Source organism: Anser anser (genome assembly GCF_964211835.1).
Source record: "Anser anser genome assembly, chromosome: 17".
NCBI lineage: Eukaryota > Metazoa > Chordata > Aves > Anseriformes > Anatidae > Anser > Anser anser.
Window position 1 is genome coordinate 5,991,655 of NC_139738.1, and position 21,782 is coordinate 6,013,436.

Sequence of the window (21,782 nt, forward strand, 5' to 3'; positions counted from 1 at the left end):
AGGTGGGAGGCAGGCTGAGTGAAGAAAGAGACAGATCAAGTAACTATACAGCACCTTTAATAAACAGTATCATTTAGTGAGGACTAAGCTATAATTTCTTCAATCTTTTTATTGTCCCTCTAAAGGCCACAGTAAATCCATATCCCAGATTGGAAGAGTACGGTGTACAGGTGTGAGGAGGTCTGAGATGCTTTCAGACATTTGTTTACATAAATCCAGAAATCTGAGCTGGAGGACAGTACGATTTCTCCTTGGTGAAACTGAAGTTAGTTAAATCGCATTATAGAATCTAATTGTCATACTACATTACCTAGAGTAAATAAACACATAAACAAAGCCAGGTAAATTATATATACAGGAGGGTTTCATTTCAAAAGGTACCTTAAAAAACAAACAAACAAAGAAACAAGAAGAATTAAAAATGGTAACATAGCAGCTTATTTCTGCTTTTAATCTTTCCTTGTAATACTTTTTTTTTTTCCTTTCTACATTCTTAGCTTTATGACTTTCAGTTAGTTACTAAACCTGGCTATACATGACTGAATCAGTACCTCAGCCATTATATCTAGCAACTTTATCATATTTTAGTTATTGCTTGTAGTAATTCCACTATTACACATAGTAGCTTCACAATAGTCAACTGTTTCCTAACACAGCCTACAATCAGAAGTGAAACGTTTTGCAATATTTTAAGGAAAGACATTACAAAAACAATAAGACCTGATGTTCATGTAGCTCATAAGCATCGGCTACCCTGACATTTTTGGCTTTATTGGTGTTTGGTTTGAAAGCTGCCTGCCTCTTACACTGATAAACAACAGATGTGAAATTGATGAGTTTTATGCATTCTCTACCTACAAAGAGGTCTTGACTGCACACCTATTTAGGCCTTACAAAGATCAACAGGTTAAGCCTGGTGGGGAGGAAAAACATAATACAACAAACCAGCAACGATCATATTTCTATCAATACGGATCGTTATAATCCTTTCTCTTGCCATCATTACTATGTCCATTAGAAATATGCTGAAAAATGATGAAAAAAATGAATTATAGAGGTGACTATCTTCTTGCATAAATGGAGACTCTCTGGAAAGAATTTACACTAGGTCAATTATGTACTCACCAACTGATATATTAAACATGTCCATCACCAGCAACTCTAAATTTGATGAATAAAGTATCAGTTTTATGAGCTCTGAAGAGTTAAACGTTTTATAAGAACAAAGTATCACATGCATGTCCAGAAATACACATTACAACTCCAAACTCCAAGCTGTATTAGTTCTATCGAGTTTAGTTGAACCTCTTGAATCTTTAGCAAATACGAACCAGTTTCTTTTACAAACAGGCAAAGCATTTGGGGAAGCTGGGGTTTGCAATGAGCTTACTGAAAGAGTAAAAGAATGGATGTATGACAATACATCAGCAAAGAGCTGCAGTGTAAAGAGCTACTGGTAGTAGCTTTTTATCCAAGATAGATTTCTCTCTAGTGCCAGAAAGAACATTGTGTTGTCTGCAAAAATTTAAGGTACTTTTTTCATCGACTGGACTGAAAGGGAAGAAAATGTCTTTTTGACAACTGAACACCTCAAAATAATTGGAAAAAAAACCCATACTGACTGTTAGAAACATGACACCCTCTGCTCAACATGATCTATGAGAGATTAACACCGACCACAGATAGTTCCGTTCATACACCTGCAGGTACAGGAATGGCTGACCAGGTATGAAGCGTCTATGAACAAGCATCAGTAGAAAAGTAACATGCAGCAACAGGATTACTTAAGTTTAATTTATTTAACACTCTTTCTTCTTTGGTGCTTTCATAACATCTTGGATGACATTACTGGTAAGGTGAAATTAATTAATAGGGAAATTATTGGAAAATTTTCCTTCCTTATAGCAAAATAATGAAGCGGCCTTGGGAGACATTTAGCAGATTTCTAAAATGCAATACAAAAAAGGGAGGGCAATACTTTTAACTTGCTTTTGGTTTACAATCTGTGTTCTGATATTGATAAAGAAAAAGAAAGAAAAAGAAGTTGATAAGGTTAGATCAGAATGAGTATTGGCCATGGATGGCTGGATATGGTTTCAATACTGTACAATTTGACATTACTAAAACCAACTATATTGCTAAATTTGTGAACTATACAAGTAAAAGAAGCCTCCAATCACCAAATCTCAGCAAAGAAAAGCCCTTACTGCGAAGAGCTGAGGGCTTGCCTATTTCACAAATGTTGGGGCAGATATACATTGCTTTGTCCCACACATTCTTATCTCCACCAGCTAGAATTGTGCAAGTCAGCTGACCTGATTGTTTTGATTTAAATATTGTGCTAATGAAACTAAGGATGAAATCAGTTTTCAGACTGGAATTTCATTTTAAAACCCAGGAAAAGAAAAAAGTTTGGGAACTGTAACTTCATGATTGAGTATAACATTCTTAGAGGTTAATCAGTGAAAAGGTTTTACCAGAAACAGCAGTGGCTTGAATCTCCAAAGGCATCACATCCTGCACCTGGAGAGACCTTCATGTAAGTTAAGAGTGGCGCAGCCTAGCACTGATTTTACAGTGACCACTTGTACTCCTATATCAGCCTGAAGAATTGAATCTACGCTAAAATTTCACAGCTAAAGTAATAAACATCACATAATTAGGCAAATCTTTCCACAGAACTGTATCACAGGTTATATTCCGAGCAAATGTCCTCTTACTTAACTGGGTCTGTGCATTCCACTATGAATCAAAATCAAAAAATGTGGATTCGAATATTTTTCTTGGAGTATCCACCTTGGTGACAACTGCAAGCAGCTGCACGTCTCTAACATTAAAATTGACAGCTGCAATGTCCCTCCATAATGAGCCCAGAACAAACAGACACAGACGATCTTCTCATGTGGACCCTGGACAGGCATCTCTATGTCAGTGAAGAACACACGATATAGATCAATTCCATACATTTCGAATTTCTCCTTTTATAAAGAGTAAATGTTTCCCCCTCCTCCTTTTTTTTTTTTTTTTTAGTATAAGGAAGTGTTGCCAATAATATCATTAGCAAAGAAGGGTGGAGAATATCAGAGTATTGCAACATTAATAAACTTATTTCTGCTTCTAAACTGAGTGCCTAGTCTCCTGTGAAGACACCGCTTGAAAAACGAGGCTTTAGATAGAACAGGGTTTTTTTTGAGTTCACTTCTATGGAAGTGAAATGGCATTCATCTATACAGGTTTAGCAATAATTGGAATGGTTTTCATCTCTCCTGTTATAATACCAGCACTGTTTCTGGGGGGGTTATTTTATGACTTTTTCAATTCAGAACTGCCACCTGGAATTGACCAACCTCTAAAGCTTCGGCTTTACCATTCCGTGATGATTACAACCATGATGTCGGTAAGTTAACTTTCTTAATACTGGGGATTTCCTTTTTATTTTGGTATGATGCTTGGGAGCTGGAAGATAATGGCGCAAGGAAAAAAAGTAAAGTGACAGCAGCAATTCACCCACCTGAAACCTGTAAACACTGGTAAATAAACCAAATGATGTAATTTCTTATGTGGCTAGTTCAGAGAGTAGGATATAGGCATATTTATGAACGATAAGCTTGGGTTTTTCTCATTCTTTAAAAATGCATGTGTGTCAGTGTGTGTATTTACTCACATGAATGTAACGTATCCAATATATCTACTCCATAATATAAAGACAAAATTCTTTCAAACCAAAAGCAAAAATTAATTATTTTGGAAAAAAAAAAAAAAAGTAAAAATGGGAGACCTTCAGATTCAAAAATTCTGGAACTTGTTCCCTGCATCTCCTAAGTCATGTAGCATTTTCAGCGTCACAGGAACTTAGTACAGATTTGTAGAGAGGAAAAAAGAATCAACATAAAAAAAGTTGTTAGTGAGTGTGTTACATCACATTCTAGATCTACATGTTAGTCTTAAAACCGGAATTTCCTTGGGCTAAAAGTGACCACTGAATCCACTAGAGTCTGGACATTTTCCCCTACAAATACCACAGTATTTTGACATTGACTTCAAAATGGTTGATTTTAAAGTTAAGACATTATGTTGCAGCTGGAATATAGTTAGTCTTTTCCACTAAACCTCAAAAACTTCTTCTCTGGGTAATTAAACTTTCTTTGTATTTTTTCCTACAAAATATATAGTATCTTTAATATAAAAGATAATAAAATACCTTCTAAAATGTTGCCCTCTTCATCATAGCTTTAAGAAGTAAAAGCAACCGCTGTTGTTTGTGTACATAATGAGCCTAACACTCCCATAGATTTTAGCAGAGCTCAATTTATAATTTAACATCTAATCCTCTTTCACCACCTTCATGCCGCCCATAGTTGCTTATGACACTTATTTCCACATCAAAATTTATTTTACTCCTTTCCCCCATATCTTCAGCTTAAATACATTTGTAATTATTTTTGATTCACAAAAAGACACATGCAAACATAGATAATGAGTAAGAGGACAACTGCTTATGCAAAATGGGGTTTGCTGCGTTACTTTTTGGCAATCTTCAGTGACACTCAATTCAATCAAACCAATTCAAACATTTCTCAATAGTCACCATAACTCCACTGAAGCACTGTCTCCAGTACCTCTTGAAATACAATACAGTAAAATAAATCTGAGATTTTTATTATTATTGTTTTAATTAAAGAGTGTTGGAACCTTTCATGTTAATTTGCTGAATTCTTTCTTTTCAACAGGGAAAGATTTTGCAGAAGCTAGGGGTCTGCAGTGATTTAACCTTATTGCGATTTGTGCTAGATGGAATACCACCATGCAAAGATTCAAAACTTCTTATCAAGGATCTCAAAGTAGATGAGGTACCTTTGAGGATTTATCAGCCTAAGTGGCCACCTACTGGTAAAAGAAGAGGAATACTATATTTTCATGGAGGCGCTGGCACATTTGGGAGCATTAGTAAGAAATCAGAAAGTTCTATTTCTAAAATCAAATCTAAACCCTTACCCTTCTGAAATGTGTCAGTCCTTTCTCTGGTGCTTTTGCTGTCTTACTTTAAGAATCAAAAAATCAAAATGAAGCATACATATGCTTTAATATGTGAGCATTAAAAATAAAACCAATTTGGGGGAGTTTGATTCTTGTGATTCTACTGCACAAAATACACGATTTCTTGTTCAGAAAGGGAGACAACTCTTTGATTGTCTCAGTGGTTGCCTGCTCAGCCTCTTAACTGTTCTGGATCTCTTTCTGAGCAACCAAGTCTATGTGGGCTTTGCTTGGAAGCCAAGGCACCTTAGCATGGAAATCTGAATTTCATTCCAGGGGTCATACAGGGAAGTTTGCGGGTTTTGAATCCTTTACTGTTTCAAAGGGTAAGTCTCCACTTGCAGGGTGTCAGACAGACTTCAGTTCCCCACAACTGAGGTTGTGAGCCTACTTGCCTTGGTTCAGCATCATGTAGAAACAATAGCTTATAATAATTCAGGTCCCATTCTGCACTGTGGCAGAAATAGTCTACCCTCATTTCACTGCACAGCATGTAGTCTGGGTGGAGGGCCAGACTGACACCAGCTGTGATGCTTCTAGTTCTAGAGCTAGTCTGGGTCGTGGTGAGGACTCGAGATACAAGCCTCCATGATTTAAATGAACAGTGAATTCCTTTCACTGGAAGAAAAAAACACCATAAAGTTGGACAGTTGTTTTTCAAAACACAATTGCCGTTGCATAATCTGCACATTATAGGAGCTGCATCATAGTATGTCATGGCTTAATATAATACCCATACCTATACATTGACTATACCTGCATGTGACCTTTCACTTGAATTCTCCTTGGTATTTGATAACAGGAAAACAACTAACATAATGATACGTTTTTAAAAGGACTTGCAGACTAGAAAGCCTGAAGTCCGGAACTGGCAAATTAGCAGAAGCTACAATGAGAACAGAATTGTTGAACGGATAAATATGAATCACTCCTTAAAATCCACACAACTTGTATAAAATGAAGCTATGCTTCACAAATCAATTTAAGCTTTTCATATGAGTCAGCGAATATATGAACAAAGGAAACTTACTTTGATTTCCAAAAGACTCTCTTAAAGAGGCTACACACCCATGACACCTGAGTGATGATCCTTTACTTGGATAAAAACTGAGTACAAGGTGGAAATAAGGTGGCTTGCAGGAGGTTCCTGTGAGATTTCCAGAAGGATCTGCACTGGGACCAGTGCTAACCAGTGCTATTCAAACACAGAAAAGCAGGTGAGAGGTGATAAGATAATAACTCCTGCAGTGCAGGTAGCGGCTGGCTGAAAAAGTGCAGAATGCCTTTAAGATGTCAGAGGATTAGGTAACAAAATGGTAGGTGAAATGGAGAGCAGAAGTCAAACAGATGAGCAGAACACCCTAACGTTATAAATAAAACAATGACTAACTACTTTGCAGGAAGATGATTTTGCAATTGTGTTAGAAAATTGCCTGAAAATGTTGACGTAGTGCACAGTAGCAATCAAAAAGAAAATAAAGTGCCATGATTTTTTATTAGGAAAGGAAGATAGGACAAAACAGAAAACCTCTTTATGCAGCTGCAATAAATCCATGATGTATTTAAATACTGCATACTGCTTAGAGTTTGGGTTCCCATACTTCAAACTGGATCTAACGGTACCAAAAAGACTCAGCGAGAGGCTGTGTAGATGATGAAAGTGCTTCCTTACAGAGAATAAGTGAATAGACTAAGACTCTTCAGGCTGGAAAAGATGGATAAAGACAGATACACTGAATGCCTACAAAAAGTCTACAGAACCGTCCCAGCCTACAGAGGGTGGAAGAAAGGACAGATATCTGGGGAGGAATACAGAGAAACTCTCCGATCAGGTTAGGAAAGCTCAAGCCCTGGTAGAATTACATCTGGCCAGGGATGTCAAGGGCAACAAGAAAGGCTTCTATAGGTATACCAGTGACAAAGGGATGACTAGGGAAATTGTGGGCCCTTTTGGGAAGGGAACGGGAGACCTGGTTACCCGGACATTGAGCAGGCTGAGGTACTCAATGACTTTTTTTGCCTTTCTAAAACATAATTTCTGATAAACTTTGTCTTTAGGAGCCTTTGAAAGAATATGTCGCTATATTGCCAAAAAATGTAACTCAGTGGTTGTTTCTGTTGGGTAAGTGCTACTTTTACATAGAAATTTTTATGGTAACACAGCTCTCACAATTGAAACATTTCTGAAAAATATGCTGGAAATATTTGCTATTTTAGATAGTGTTCCCCATTTCTCGCTTTAGCCTTTAATTTAATTTGGAAATGTGCTTACAGGCCAAGTATTCTAAAATAGCTGTACACCATTACTTTGTTTCCGCTCTACATGGAGTTAAAAACAAACATAAACTTTAAAATTTAGATAAAACGGCCTACCTAACTACCATACCAGTCACCCAAGAACAATGCAAATTAAATTTTTATAATTACTTTGACAATAACCACAATGTCTTTGACATTTCAGTTATCGTTTGGCTCCTGAACACCCATATCCAGGGCAATACTTTGATTGTCTCAATGCTACCTTATACTTTATGAGGAATTTAGAAGAGTATCACGTGGATCCTGCTCTCATCATCATTAGCGGTGACAGTTGTGGAGCTAATTTTGCTACGGTTATTTGCCAAATACTGGTAAATAAAAGGGATCTCCCAAAAGTACGCGCACAGGTCTTACTTTACCCAGGACTACAAGGGCTAGACTTGCATTTGCCTTCCTATCAGCAGAATGCTAGAGTCCCCATGTTGTATCGGAAGCTAGCCATCTACTTCTGTTTTCGTTATCTTAATAGAGAACCATCATTTCTGGAAGATGTCCTACAAAATTGCCATGTTCCTGAGAGTATGAAACGGAAATATAAAAAATGGATAAGTGCTGACAATATTCCTGATGAATTTAAAATTAGAGGCTACATACCGCAGAAATCCACTTCATACAAACATGAAGTCCATGAAGCAGTCAAAGAACTGTTAGCAATAACATTTTCCCCCCTTTTAGCTGAAGACTCAATTATTTGCCAGCTCCCTGAATCCTATATTGTGACCTGCGAGTTTGACGTGCTTAGAGATGATGGACTGTTATACAAGAAGCGATTGGAGGACAATGGCATTCAAGTAACCTGGCATCATTCTGAGAGTGGTTTTCATGGAACTTTAGCCTTTTTTGGCTATGGGATTTTTTCCTTTTTATCTGGAAAAAAGATAATGGATAACACTGTGAATTATATAAACAGTCTATAACAGTATTTTTCAGAAAAATGGTGCGAGTCTTACATTATCCATGGTGAATTTATACTTGGCAAAGAATGCAAACACGTTTGATTTATTTTTTCTATTTTGACTGCATGAGGAAGTGCATTTAATACTTTCTAATTTCTCCAGTTACTCTCAAACAAATGGTAAGATTAGTTAAAGCATCAGCATTCTAGAAAACATTATTATAAAAACACGCAAATAAGATCAAGCACCTGGCACCGTTTCACTTCACCTCCAGCAGTTCTAGTACCTCTGCACAGCTGGCACACATTCAAGGCAAATGACAAGAACATCTCTTCCTGAAGCTTCTATCACAGCCCAGAAATGCTGAAGAAAACAGCTGGGAGCTACTTTTGCCCTTGTGGGAGGTCGGAGATAGTAACGGTACCAGATAGAGAGCACTATGTCTTAGGTTTCGTGGAGTCCTATGTCAGATAGTGAAACTGCAGCTACGCATTTTAATTTCTAGGGTTAGCTTGCACAAAGACTACGCTTTTCTTGAAATACAGGTGTCTGCCTGGGACAGGCTTTCTCAACTGGAACTACTATGGGTTTGATTTTGTTTGGAACTTGAGAAATGATGTTCTGTTTCGGAACTTGATTCTTAAACTGGAATCCCTAGACTTCAGTGAATGTGCATGTGTTAGGGGAGTGCAGAGATGAACCTTCTTTCCCTTCTGGTACTCTTTCAAGATTATTTTATGCTTATCATATGTGTTTATTAAAAGAGTTCACAGTTGTATGAAGGTAGAGAAGCAGAACATTATCTTATCAAGAATCTGTAATGTCACAGCAACTTTGTAATGCTTTCGTCAATAACAACAATAAAAACTAGCAATTCAAAATCATATGTTGCAAGAGTAAGATAAATTTGCTAAACTCAGTAATAAACCATACTCGGTAATAAACCTAAGTAAACACTTCTTGTTGAAAGAAGGAATGTAACACTGGCAGACCAGAGTCAGTCAACTCAGTGCACAATAATAAACTTATCAAAGAATTGGTCTGTTGAAAACTACTGTGTATAGTGACCTGACTGTAGAAATAATACAACTCCAGAAGCACCACTGGATAGGATTTTTTTTTTTAATCACTACTATGTTGTGCTTTTTTAAAGACAAAACAGGTCCTTCCATTTCAGAGTATTTTATGAAGAGCATCTGCCCTATCAAAAACACTCAACTTCTCACTGAAAAAAAAAAATTTTGAAAAAAATGTTACTTTCAGTAAAGTTTTCTAACTAAAACATCATGGTACTTTTCCCCCATCATTACAGTTTAACTCAAAAATTATTACGGCTGCCTAATGAAGTTAGATTTTAACCTCTTTAATTTTCCTGCAAAATTGCAATTTCAACAGTGTTCTCACATCCTACTTGTTTTAAGAGTTGCAGACTCAGATCCACAACTAAAACCTCAAGCATCATTTAAACAACAGCAGCTCTACATTAACAAATTCTACTCTATAGCAAGTACAACATATAGCAGCATGACTTCAAACTACTTAAATTCTGACTACTGTAAGTCATTTTATGACGTACCTTTTGCTCATATGGGAAAGCATACTGAGTTCCTGAGGTTTACCTGATATGAGGTAACCTGACCATGAGTCTAAACTCAGCTTCCCATGTTGTTTTTATAACCCCGTTCTGCTCGCTTTGCCTGACCCACTAGAAGTTAAAAGCCTGGTCACTGATCTTTCAGCATATTTTCTAAAGTTCAGTTCATATATTGTCAGTATTTATTAACTATTTATTCAAATAAATTACAAGTTGTGACAACCAGCTCCTTGTTCCAGGAAATAAATTAATTAGAATAACAATATAAAAAAGGAGAAACTAAATCATAAACATTTCTTTAAACTAAAATTTTCACCCTGTCCTAAGGGGAAAAAATAAAGCACTACTCCTAACAAAGAGAACTTTTGTTTTCAGCTAACTTTTTAACAAGACGCACACAAAAAACAAGCAGGAAAAGCTGGCCAAAGAACTATAAAGCTGTGAAGTTTCTTTGTGTTAACAATGATGAAGACATGAAAGCAGGAAAAGAGACATTAGAAAAGATCTGAGAGAAACAGAAAAAGAACAAGTGACCAAACTCCTTACATAGGCTGTGATAATTCCAGCGAGGTTGGAGAAGCTTAAAAAGAACTGTAATTGTGTGTTAAGTAATGGAGGACGGGGCTAATTGCAGTGTAGTCTTTGTAGCTGATGTCAATAGGAAGCATTCTTCAAGCTGCACTCTAGAGAGCTAAGCCTGAGGAGAGCTAGGCAAGAGGAGTTTAAAAAAACAGCACCACAATAAAATTGTAGTAGAAAGATGGAAATTCTTCCTTGCTAGACAGAAAAACAAAAACAAAAACCATGGCTTTCTGGAAATGCTGATATGATACTGAAGTTATGGTGAGATTGAAAGATATCCACTTAATTTCATTTCCCATTTTCTGAACTATGTTCTAAAGAATAAGAGCTAATTTCTCATCTAGTCAGTGTAGACTGAAGTATCTCAGTTTGAATTCAAGGCAAAAATCTGTCCCATCTAACAACCATGAGATGTATGTAGTTTTGTTCCGTGTGGTATCAGGATTGATGCACAATTACAACAGGAAGGCCGGAACTGCTTAACTTCTTGGCAAGAACAAGCCTGCACTCTCACCTGGAAATTTCTGAGGGATTTTTATTTTAAGGTAAAATACTTTACACGGACCTTTTTCCTGTCAGGAGCTGCTGAAATTGATGTACTCAAGACTGCTGCCAAGAAATTTTGGATTTCTTTGGTATTCTGTATTCTTTATTCCACAGCTTATTTTTATTGGAGCCAAAAGAGAATCTTAACCTTGGATTACTTAAAACACACCAAGTCTGTTCAAAAGTAACAGGGAAGGATTCCCTGTTCCTATTGTAAGTTTGTTATTACAAACTAAAAAAAATAAGAATTTTTAATAGTAATGTCTTTAAAATTGGGCATCAGTGCCTGTACACTGAGATGCATTGATTATATTTCTTAATTCCTTTGAAATAGCTAATTAGAAACATTTTTTAGAAGAAAACACAAATATGAAACAGCTGAGATTCTGATGTAATGTCATAATTTTGTAAGTGCATCTTACCAAAACAACAGTGGTGACAATCCATTTACCCATTTAAAGTGCTGTTTGTCCCACGTAGGCCCCCATTTCTGCATAACCTTAGACAAACTCTTCTGAAATGTGCTTCATAGTGTCACAAACTCAAGGCATATGAATGCCCTGTGTCCCGTTTCCACCTCTAATTATCTTAATATTAATGCAGTCCTTCTCCCAGCTAAGGACTGTTTTTTTGCAAAAAATCTGAAATGTTGCTGGCATAGCTTTTTAACAGAATTCAGGACTTGAAACAGTTTATCTTTTGTGAAATAAAGGGAGTGGGGAGAGAGGGAGTGGGAAAGTGAAAGATACATACTAATGTATTTGCAAAGGGGAGGAGAAAGGTTTTTTTTCTTTCTTTTTTTTTTTTTCCTACTAGAACAGCCCTATGACGAACAAAGGTATCTGAGAATCAGGAAGTAACCAGGCAAAGATATCTGGGAAAGTCAAATCAAAGACATTTCAGATCACTTTGTCTACTGCTCAGCAAAATGGCAGCTATTTACACTATACTGGTGTTATTCCTGGCAGTTTTTGTTGCTGGATTTATATTGTTGATCATGGCGGCAATGAATTTTGATTTCTCCAACTCTGAAATTCCTCCTGGAATGAATCAACCTGTGAAGCTCCGAATCATTCATATTATTTTAATATGCATAGCTGTGGTGGTAAGTTAACTAACTGCATACGATTTATTTGGGAAGAATGGTGAATCTGTAAATTTTGTACTTGATGCAGTCCTAGAGCCTCGCTTGAATCAATTTTCAGAGAGGCAAGCAGGGCATAGCGATCATGCTGTAAGCTGCAGTTAGAAGCTCGGTTTTGCTAAAGAAACCTTTACCAGATTCTTTACATTACACTACATTATTGCAATCAGATTCTGCCTTGCTCTTACGTTAGGCAGTACGGGAGCACTGGCTAACACAAGGGTCTGAAAGCCTGACTGTGCCTGTAAAACGAATTGCGCTAACCTAGCAATTTGATTAAGAATGGTTAGTGGAAATGCAATAGAAACTATTTCCAGTCTAGGTTCACAATAGATCTGACGTCTTTGGGCCATGCTTTCAAGCTTGCTTGGAGTTGGGGGTGAGGAGTTCTGTATTTATTTTGAAGATTAAATTAGTAACTGAACTTTCCAGAGCTGGTTTTGGGAAGGTGGTTCATCTTTGTCAAACAAGTGACAAAATTAGGTGATAATGCCCAAGAGAAACCGAAGGAATTCCATCTCCCCTGAACACATTTTCGTAACTTCTGAGCAGCTAAGCAGGCTCGTTTTGATGGGAATGAAGAGTTCTGGTCAGCCTGACTTCTTAGGGTGAGCTGGCATGTAAAAGAGTGGGAAGCTAACAAGAGTTAAAGCCCAACTTTTGGTGATCTCTGCTAACAAAGGATCTCACTGAATCAGGAGTATTTTCATGTAATGACAGATGCATAAATGCTGATAGGAGGGCTAGGAATATGTGAGAAGTTGTGCATGCACTTAATAAATTACTATAGCACCTCCAAGAGAGACAAATTCTTTTAAAATGATATCACATATACACACACAGACAGGCATATATATATACATATATCAGTTGGGAATATTCTAGATTATAGTGGATCACACTAAAGAATTCCAGCATGTATATTCTCATGCTGTGTCTCAACACAAGTTGTAATCAGAAAATACTGACTTCAATCCAGCAGTTGAAAAAGGCAGCTCTCTTTTTACCATATGTACACTGCCCATTAGTACCATAAACTAGACCTGTATGCTGCAACATAATAAAGAATGAAAAAACAAACAAACAAACCAAACAAGTTCAATGTTAAGGTGAGAACAACTTTGTAGTTGTTCCATTTCTGCTTGGAAAACAGCAAATTACAATAGAATAAATCATTTCACCATGTTTGTATAGAACCAGAAATACTAAGACTAATTTCTATAGAAAATTAAAATCAGTAATGTTGCAAAGCTTGATAGTTTCTTCAGCCTCAAAATCAAATATGGAGAACAGCTATAAATAGCCAGTCACTGATGAATAAAACGCCCTTCACAGGTAGGTATATTGCGCGATAACACTGTAGTGACAATCCACAGAAACATGGCAGTCTTTGATGAGAACCCCCTAATAAGATATTGTGTAATAAGAGCTTGAAGAGTTTGGAATGAGTAAATGGAATATTTCAAAAAAGAGGTTAAGGGCTTTTTGGTTTTGTTTTGTTTCTGTAAAGTTACCTTGGACCTGTAGTTCTCAATTGGGTTGTTTTCACCCTTACGTGCCTGGTGTGAGTATCACTGGCTTAAAGAAGGAGCAGGTGCTTAGGCTTACTAAATACCTCAGGAACTTCCTACAAATATATTGCAAACACCAGTCAATATTTCTGAGATGAATCAAAAGGCAGTTATCAAATACATTCTCATCTTAACTCATCACCAGAACTGTTATCCTTCACTGTTGTCCCATCTTCTCAGAGGGCAAAGACAGAACAGCCAATGAAAACCAAACTCATTTTCAATGACAGGTAAAGGACCTGCTGAGAAAGCAAAGGGATATACTTCACCAGTCTTTGTTAATGCCGCATTGCTTTGGGATTAGGCTCTTTGGTGAACACGGCTGTTCATGTGACATCTCCCGATGCTACTGTTATTTGTTCAGTTGTACCGCACCTGTAAAACTACCCAAATATTTAATGATTCTCCTAAAAGATGTGACTTAGATATCACGAGTATGCTGACATTGCAGTTCCTTTACTTGGGAAAATACAGAATCTTCTGAGTGAATTCCCTATTCTTTTTGCCTTTGAACAGGGAAAGATTTTGGAAAAGATTGGTATCTGCAGTCAGATTAACTTTGTCCGGTACATGCAAGGTGTAAGGACTCTGGGAGCAGACCAGAAGCTCTTCATCAAGGACCTGTGTTTTGGGAAAGTGCCTGTAAGGATTTATCAGCCTAAGGCTCCATCTTCCAGCCAAAGGAGGGGAGTTATGTTTTTCCACGGAGGAGGATGGACACTTGGAAGTGTTGGTAAGATAACTAGCAGAAAAATTACTATAATACAGTTTAAAAAGTGACCTCCTCATACATGGTAAAGTTGATTGTTGCTTGACATGTAGCAGTTATGGAATTTGAGTATAACCACAGAAGCTTTCAGAAGAAAGCATCTGCTATGCGTTATCTGACTTCTCTTAAAGGGAAGAACAATGAGGTATGAGACAAAAAAAAAAAAAACAAACAACAAACTGCAAACAGATAGTGAAAAGGGAAGATAAGGGGGTAAAAAAGATCTGCAGAGCTATGTTGGAAGGGTCAAAGAAAAGTAGACAGTATTTTTCTTTTGCAATTCTTTGCCATACACAATGGACATCAGCACTGTTGAGAGGGAAAAAAAATCAACAAAACCAAAACCCACCAAAAAAAAAACAAACGAGAATGTTTCTTTCAGACACCCATGAAAACCTATGCCGCTCTCTTGCCCGAGAAAGTGACTCAGTGGTTGTATCTGTTGGGTGAGTCTTTTCTTATGCCATTTTTTTAAGAGATTATTTCCTACACTGTGAATAGCATCTTATAGCTAGCCTGATCATAGCAACAACCATTCTCAGTAGATATTTCTGAAGGACTTGTCAGGCATGTGCTTTTACAAATTTACTCTGCTCTTGTTTGAAACCACCAAAGACTGACTCAGTTTTTACTGTCTGATTAAATCACAAATAACGCTTATGAATATTTAACTGGAAAAAGAAGGACATGCTTTTAATTCCCACCTAAAAATTGATAGTAAACAGCCAGTAAGTCAAATATTCTACTTAACCCTCATTCAAAGAAAATACTTGATGCTTACAGGAGCATTACATGAATGACAAGCTAATATTAGCATCAATATACTAACAGCTATTTGGATGATGATGATAGAGTTGGAGCAACAAAGACATAGAAAGGAAATACTCTCATTGCTACTTGACACATGGAAAGCTGAAGCTGATTACTTTAAATTTAATTTTTAAATTAAATTTTTTAAATTAAATTTAATTTTTAAATTTAAACTGATTAAATGACTGCCCATAAGACATGGACATAATTAGCAGCTGAGTACTCCTGTGTTGTTCAATACCTGAGCAATGCCACAAAAAGAGATGATGATCCTAACAAATTAAGCTCTACTATCTGAACCTACTACTCACAGTTTATTTAAACAACCTATGGAGAAAGGGAAAATTCTAAGGTAATCGGTGTATTGCTGGTTGCAAGAATCGGTATTTTCAGCAATACGTTTAAAATTAACAAAATTTCCTTCTCTTTCTTTTGTTGTCTCCTTCTGCGTATCAGGTACCGTTTAGCTCCTGAACACAAATACCCTGCTGCGTATGAAGACTGTCTTAATGCTACCATACACTTCATGAGGAACACAGAGCACTATGGGGTGGACCCTGCCCGTATAAGTGTGTGTGGGGACAGCGCAGGGGGCAATCTAGCAGCTGCTGTTAGCCAGACCCTGGCAGGTAGATCAGACCTCCCCAAGCTACGCGCTCAGATCTTGATCTACCCACACCTTCAGGCACTGGACTTCAATTTACCATCCTATCAGCAAAATCAGGGAGTCCCTCTCTTATTCCGAGAACGTGCTGCTTTTTTTGCTTTGCAGTACCTAAATGGGGATACATCACATATGGAAGAGGTCTTGGAGGGCTCACATATTCCTATAGATATTAAATTAAATTATAAGAAGTGGGTGAGTCCAGACAACATCCCTGAAAAATTTAAGGCCAGAGGCTACAAACCATATGTGCTACTTGACTGTCCAACTGTAGTTTATGAGACAATGAAAAGATTCTGTGAGCCCAACCTGTGTCCCCTGCTAGCTGAAGATGCTGTTATTCAGCAGCTGCCAGAGTCTTTCATCTTGACTTGTGAGTTTGATGTGCTGAGGGACGATGGCTTGCTGTACAAGAAGAGACTGGAGGACAATGGAGTTCGAGTGACCTGGTACCACCTTGAGGATGGATTCCATGGAATCATGAACTTTTCTAATAGTGACTGGATGTCCTTTTCATCTGGAGAAAGGGGTCTCAACAATATTGTGAACTTCCTAAAAAGCTTATAGAAACAATTTCTTTTCTTCCATAAGTATTACCAATTTTCTGTGGTCATTTGTGCTTCTAAATTCCATGTAAGAGGTTTAGATAGGACAGTTTCAGAGCAATTATGCCAGCGTGATCACTCCAAAAGTATATTTAAAGAATGTTGTGAAAGTTTACTTTAGTGCTGTTTGAAATGTTCCATATGCTGTCTCTATTTTAATGATCTATTTGGACTAGGCACTTGCTGCTTTCTAATAAATATTAAAGATGCAGTAAAATTTTAAATCAACATCTGGTCTGACCCATTTCATTCAATTATGATCTATGCTTTTATTCTTCCTAGAAGACTAAGTGCATTTCAGCAAATGAGACAGGTACTGATATTACAGTACTATAAATCAGTGCCTTTGCTATATGTTGCATGTAGCATCCAATCCTAAGAGTCCCAGTCACTGTCTTCCATAAAATTTCCATGGGCTGGGCAACTGATATTTTAGACTTGCAAAAATGGAGTCAAAACTGCAACCATCTCTGACAGAGCTACTCTGTTAACAGCTTTGTGTAAATCACAATGGAGGATCTTTGAAATGCTCTAAGTATGTTCCTACATTTATCAGACATACAAGTGTGTAGATAAGCTTGTTTCAGTATTTAAATACTCTAAGAACAAAACAAGGTCAACACATTTACTTTTGTAAAGCCCATGTTAGCCAGCTTTTTTCTTTTATAAATGTCCTTGTTAAGACTATATACTCCAAACTACTTAAAGAATGTCTATAACACAAGAAGCAGTATGTTGTGGCTGCAGATCATATGCAAGAGACAATTTAACCTCTACATTAGTTGGCTTGCTCCTCTTGTAAACAGCAACACATATCCACAATCCAAGAATGCCATATAGTATACCACGCCCTTTATCAATCCCACAATTAACAAGACGCTAAACAGGAAATTAAACACATTTTCTTCTGCCTCTTCTCCGATGTGATGCATGCTGGCACCTTGCACAACATCTCCAAGGACTTTTAAGCGTGACAGCTGAAGGAACTTGTTTTAACTTGGACTGCTCTAAGAGTCTACGTTATCTGAGAAACCTAATCAAAGATAGGCATAGAGACACCTCATCTTTTGTTAAGTGAAATGGCATTTTTTTATATACTGTCAGTGATACTGCTGGTGATTTTTACTGCTTCATTCATAACAGCAATTAGGACAACAATTCAATCCGACTACTCCAATGTCAGTATCCCTCCTGGAGTGAATCATCCTGGAAAGCTTCGAATTGTCCTTGCTTTTATGATTAGTACATCTGCCATGGTGAGTTACTTTGCTGTTATTTCTGCCAGAAGTGGGGTTTAAGTATTTTTTTTTGGTCACATTATATAGATAATTAGCAGGATCCTGCTAGCTGCGTTAACGCTTAAATGAAAGCTTTCCTTTTTATTTTTTATTTTATTTTGGTTGTTAACTTCAGAGGACAATTTTTTAGAAGCATTTCTATTAGACCTCGGACAGTTTCATTCAGGATTTCCCTATTAACTTAAGGGTGAAACCAACCATGAGCCCAAACAGTATCTGCTGAGCTTTCCTATCTCAATTTAAATGAATTATTTATTAACAGCAAGATGGCTTTGATTTTTGTTTTAGCTAAGCACAGATGATGTTTTCAGGGCATTCATGGGCTTTCCAGTAACGCGGGTAGAAGGCCAGGTGCTTTTTAAGCAGATAAAAACAGAGACTCTTGGGAAACCTTGGAGGAATGACATCTGGGCTGTAAGGTGGTAAGTGGTGGGAGGTTGGTATGAAGCCGTAGGACTTGGTGACACTGAGAAGGGAACACCCTGTCTTCTTCCCTACAGCGTGTTGCCTGACAGGGCGTGGGTCGGACGCGCGGGCCTACCTGCTCAGGCGCGTGGTGCCAAAGCAACCCCGCTCCCCCAGGCCCGTAGCCTCGCAGGGGACCGCCACGGCTCCATCTTCTCCCGTGACAGCTTTCTGCTGAGAACCGAGCCGGAGCAGCCGCCAAAGGCGAGGGTAGCGGCGAGTGGCTCTGGAGTAGGCTGAATCCCGCTAACACGAAGCCTGGATGCCCTCGCAGCAGCCGGGGGAAGGCAGGCGCAGGGTCTCCCTCACAGCAACCTGCCCGGCGGCCGGGCTCGGCTGCGCGGCAGCCTCCCCTCAGGCGGCCCGCGGCTGCTGGCTGCCCCGGGGAGGGCGCCCCGCGCTCAGCCCGCCTCTCCTCCCTCTCTCCGAACAGGGGAAGATTTTGGAGAAGATGGGGGTGTGCACAAAGATCGCCTTCACCCGCTACATGCGCTCCGGGAGGAAGCTGGGGCCGGACCCGCAGCTCGCGCTAGTGGACGCGCGGTTTGGCCGGGTGCCGGTGAGGCTCTACCGGCCCCGGGCGCCATCTGCCGGCCTGCGGCCGGGCGCCATCTTCTTCCACGGCGGCGGCTGGCTGTACTGCAGCATCGGTAGGGCGGCTCGGGGCATTTGCGGCCCCGAACGCAGCTGTGGGCTGCAGCCGCTGTCTTCCTGAGGTGTGAGCGGGACGAATTCCGCCCTGACACCCGGGAGAAGGGCTGAGGTCTGGCTCAGCTTCCCCGTTACCCTCGGCAGCGGAGGGCTCCGGGCGGAGCGCTGCTGCTCGCCTCACGGGAAGGCGGCGGGGCTGAGGGGGAGAAGGGGAGGGAAGGGGCTGAGGGGAAGGGGGAGAAGGGGAGGGAAGGGGCTGCGAGAGGGGGCGTGGGGCCGGGGGAGCGTGGCCAGGGTGGGACAAGGCGGCCGCTGCCCCCCCGAGCCTCAGCAGCTGACGCACCCCGACCTCTTGCAGACTCCCATGAAAAGATCTGCCGTTACATCGCCAAAGAAAGCGAGTCGGTGGTTGTGTCTGTTGGGTGAGTTCAGTCCACACTACCCTTCTGATATTCATATATATGTATTTCTTTTTTCCTTCTCTGCTAATGCAGGGAGAGTGCAAACAGACCGACAAGTAACGTTCAGGTATCTCTCAGCACAACTCAGAACTATGCTGGCACCACACAAAAAGGAGGAATGCTTCTTAGAAGAGTTTTCTAAGGAGCTAAGTGACTAATGAACAAACTTGGAAGGCAGTGGTTCAGTAATTTGTTTAGACGTACACTACAAGGAGGTTTCTAATGCAATCAAATGGTAATATATAAAACTGGTAAGACAGAAAAATATAACTGCCTCAATTACTTAAATAAAGAAAAATAAAATTTAATAATTCTCAAGGGACATACCCTAAGTGAAGGTGAGGTGCAGCCTGATTAAATTACATTATCCACAAGGAAGATGCAGTCTACACCAGAAGACCACAATGAACTTGTATCACTCATGTTCTAATCAGCGTTCTTCTAAGAAAAAGTTCACAATGATGCTACGTCCTTGCAACTTCCTCCTACTGGCTGTTACTTATCTGTGATAAATTGCTGGAAAAATACATGTTTATCAGAGTATTTCATTGTTTTTTGCTGAACAAAAAATACTCCAAGTAAGAGGGAAATGCAGGGTGTTAGGAAAATTGTATTTATAGTTATGACATTTCCATCTCTTACTCTTGTCTCCTGTGTATTAGGTACCGTTTAGCTCCTGAACACAAATACCCTGCTGCGTATGAAGACTGTCTTAATGCTACCATACACTTCATGAGGAACACAGAGCACTATGGGGTGGACCCTGCCCGTATAAGTGTGTGTGGGGACAGCGCAGGGGGCAATCTAGCAGCTGCTGTTAGCCAGACCCTGGCAGGTAGATCAGACCTCCCAAAGCTGCGCGCTCAGATCTTGATCTACCCAGGCCTTCAGGCACTGGACTTCAATTTACCATCCTATCAGCAAAATCGGGGAGTCCCTCTCTTATTCCGAGAACGTGCTGCTTTTTTTGCTTTGCAGTACCTAAATGGGGATGCATCGCATATGCAAGAGGTCTTGGAGGGCTCTCATATTCCTCCGGACATGAGGATGAAGTACAGGAAGTGGGTGAGTCCAGACAACATCCCTGAAAAATTTAAGGTCAGAGGCTACAAACCACACAAACCTCATGAATTCAAGGCTCAAGTTTATGAGACAATGAAAAGATTCTGTGAGCCCAACCTGTGTCCCCTGCTAGCTGAAGATGCTGTTATTCAGCAGCTGCCAGAGTCTTTCATCTTGACTTGTGAGTTTGATGTGCTGAGGGACGATGGCTTGCTGTACAAGAAGAGACTGGAGGACAATGGAGTTCGAGTGACCTGGTACCACCTTGAGGATGGATTCCATGGAATCATGAGCCTATATGGTTATCGTGTTTTGAAATTTCGATCTGCAAAAAGAGGACTGGACAGAATTGTTAAATTCCTAAAAGGCCTGTAGAACAACTTTCATTGGTTATGTTTCTCTATCTGAGAAATCAGTGGATGTTCCCAAATCTTGGATAGTAATTGTCAGCAAAAATGTGATATCCCTTGGTGTAAAAATATCAATTTTGAAATGAGTGAATTTCAAATCCCATCTGAACAGTGGTCTTTGTCCTTGTGAGACTATTGACAGTTTAGCCTTTACGGTTTTAGTATTTTCCACGGGCTGTTTTTCAATTTCCCATCAAAACAGCATGTGATTGATTCTTTGTGTTTACTTAAAGGTTGATTTATGTCCCTGTAAACATTTTTCATGGAATGATTTGGATTAAATCACTCCGGTGAATTATAGCCAGGATCTTTGTGATGTTCATTTGATAAGCTACAAAGAATGACTTTTTCTTATTTAGATAAAAAGTGCAAGTTATGTACATAGTGAGCCAGAGGGAAGAGTTAGAGGAAAGCTACAGAAAAAGAGGAAGAGATCAAAGTCTCAGCAAGAAGATTCAATGTATACAGTGGGCATTACAGAACCACATCTGCATGAAGAGTAGCTGTAGAAGGCCTCTGTTAATTTGGGTCACCTTCTTGAAAGCAAGTAAGGCCGGCCCTGATTTTGAAATTACCATGGCTGTATAAACTCCTACTTCATTTTGATATGTCTCCACTATGCCCTCTGAAGCTTAGGGCAAGAGATACTGTTGTCGACGGAGGGAAGACACAAACGCTCAATATGAGTGTTAAGTATGCTTCAGCTTTAATGGATAGCTCAATTGTCTTTTATCGTGTACAGGATAATTAGCTCATACATATTGCAAAAGCCAAGCTCCTTATTGGCAAGCGTCATCTACTGCCCTATCTGTTAGTTCCGCATTCTTCTATCCGCTAGTTCCCATTGCTAATCTAACTATAACTCCCAGGGCAGTATGCCCTCTACTATCATTGTTTC

General features: G+C 39.1%; 2 protein-coding genes across 2 annotated transcripts; both read left to right on the forward strand.

The window, feature by feature from the left end:
• The first annotated feature begins 1,895 nt into the window (after positions 1-1,895).
• Positions 1,896-9,136, forward strand: LOC310883130 (arylacetamide deacetylase-like 4). Its single transcript, XM_083803005.1, has 4 exons — positions 1,896-3,397; positions 4,731-4,947; positions 7,096-7,159; positions 7,499-9,136. Exons 1-4 carry the CDS (start codon positions 3,215-3,217, stop codon positions 8,271-8,273), a joined length of 1,239 nt encoding a protein of 412 aa, XP_083659131.1. The 5' UTR covers positions 1,896-3,214; the 3' UTR covers positions 8,274-9,136.
• Positions 9,137-11,286: 2,150 nt separating this feature from the next.
• Positions 11,287-21,189, forward strand: LOC310882942 (uncharacterized protein). The gene is made up of 8 exons (XM_083802431.1): positions 11,287-12,079; positions 14,206-14,422; positions 14,841-14,904; positions 15,725-16,491; positions 17,585-17,793; positions 18,734-18,950; positions 19,310-19,373; positions 20,075-21,189. Exons 1-8 carry the CDS (start codon positions 11,903-11,905, stop codon positions 20,847-20,849), a joined length of 2,490 nt encoding a protein of 829 aa, XP_083658557.1. The 5' UTR covers positions 11,287-11,902; the 3' UTR covers positions 20,850-21,189.
• Positions 21,190-21,782: the final 593 nt, after the last annotated feature.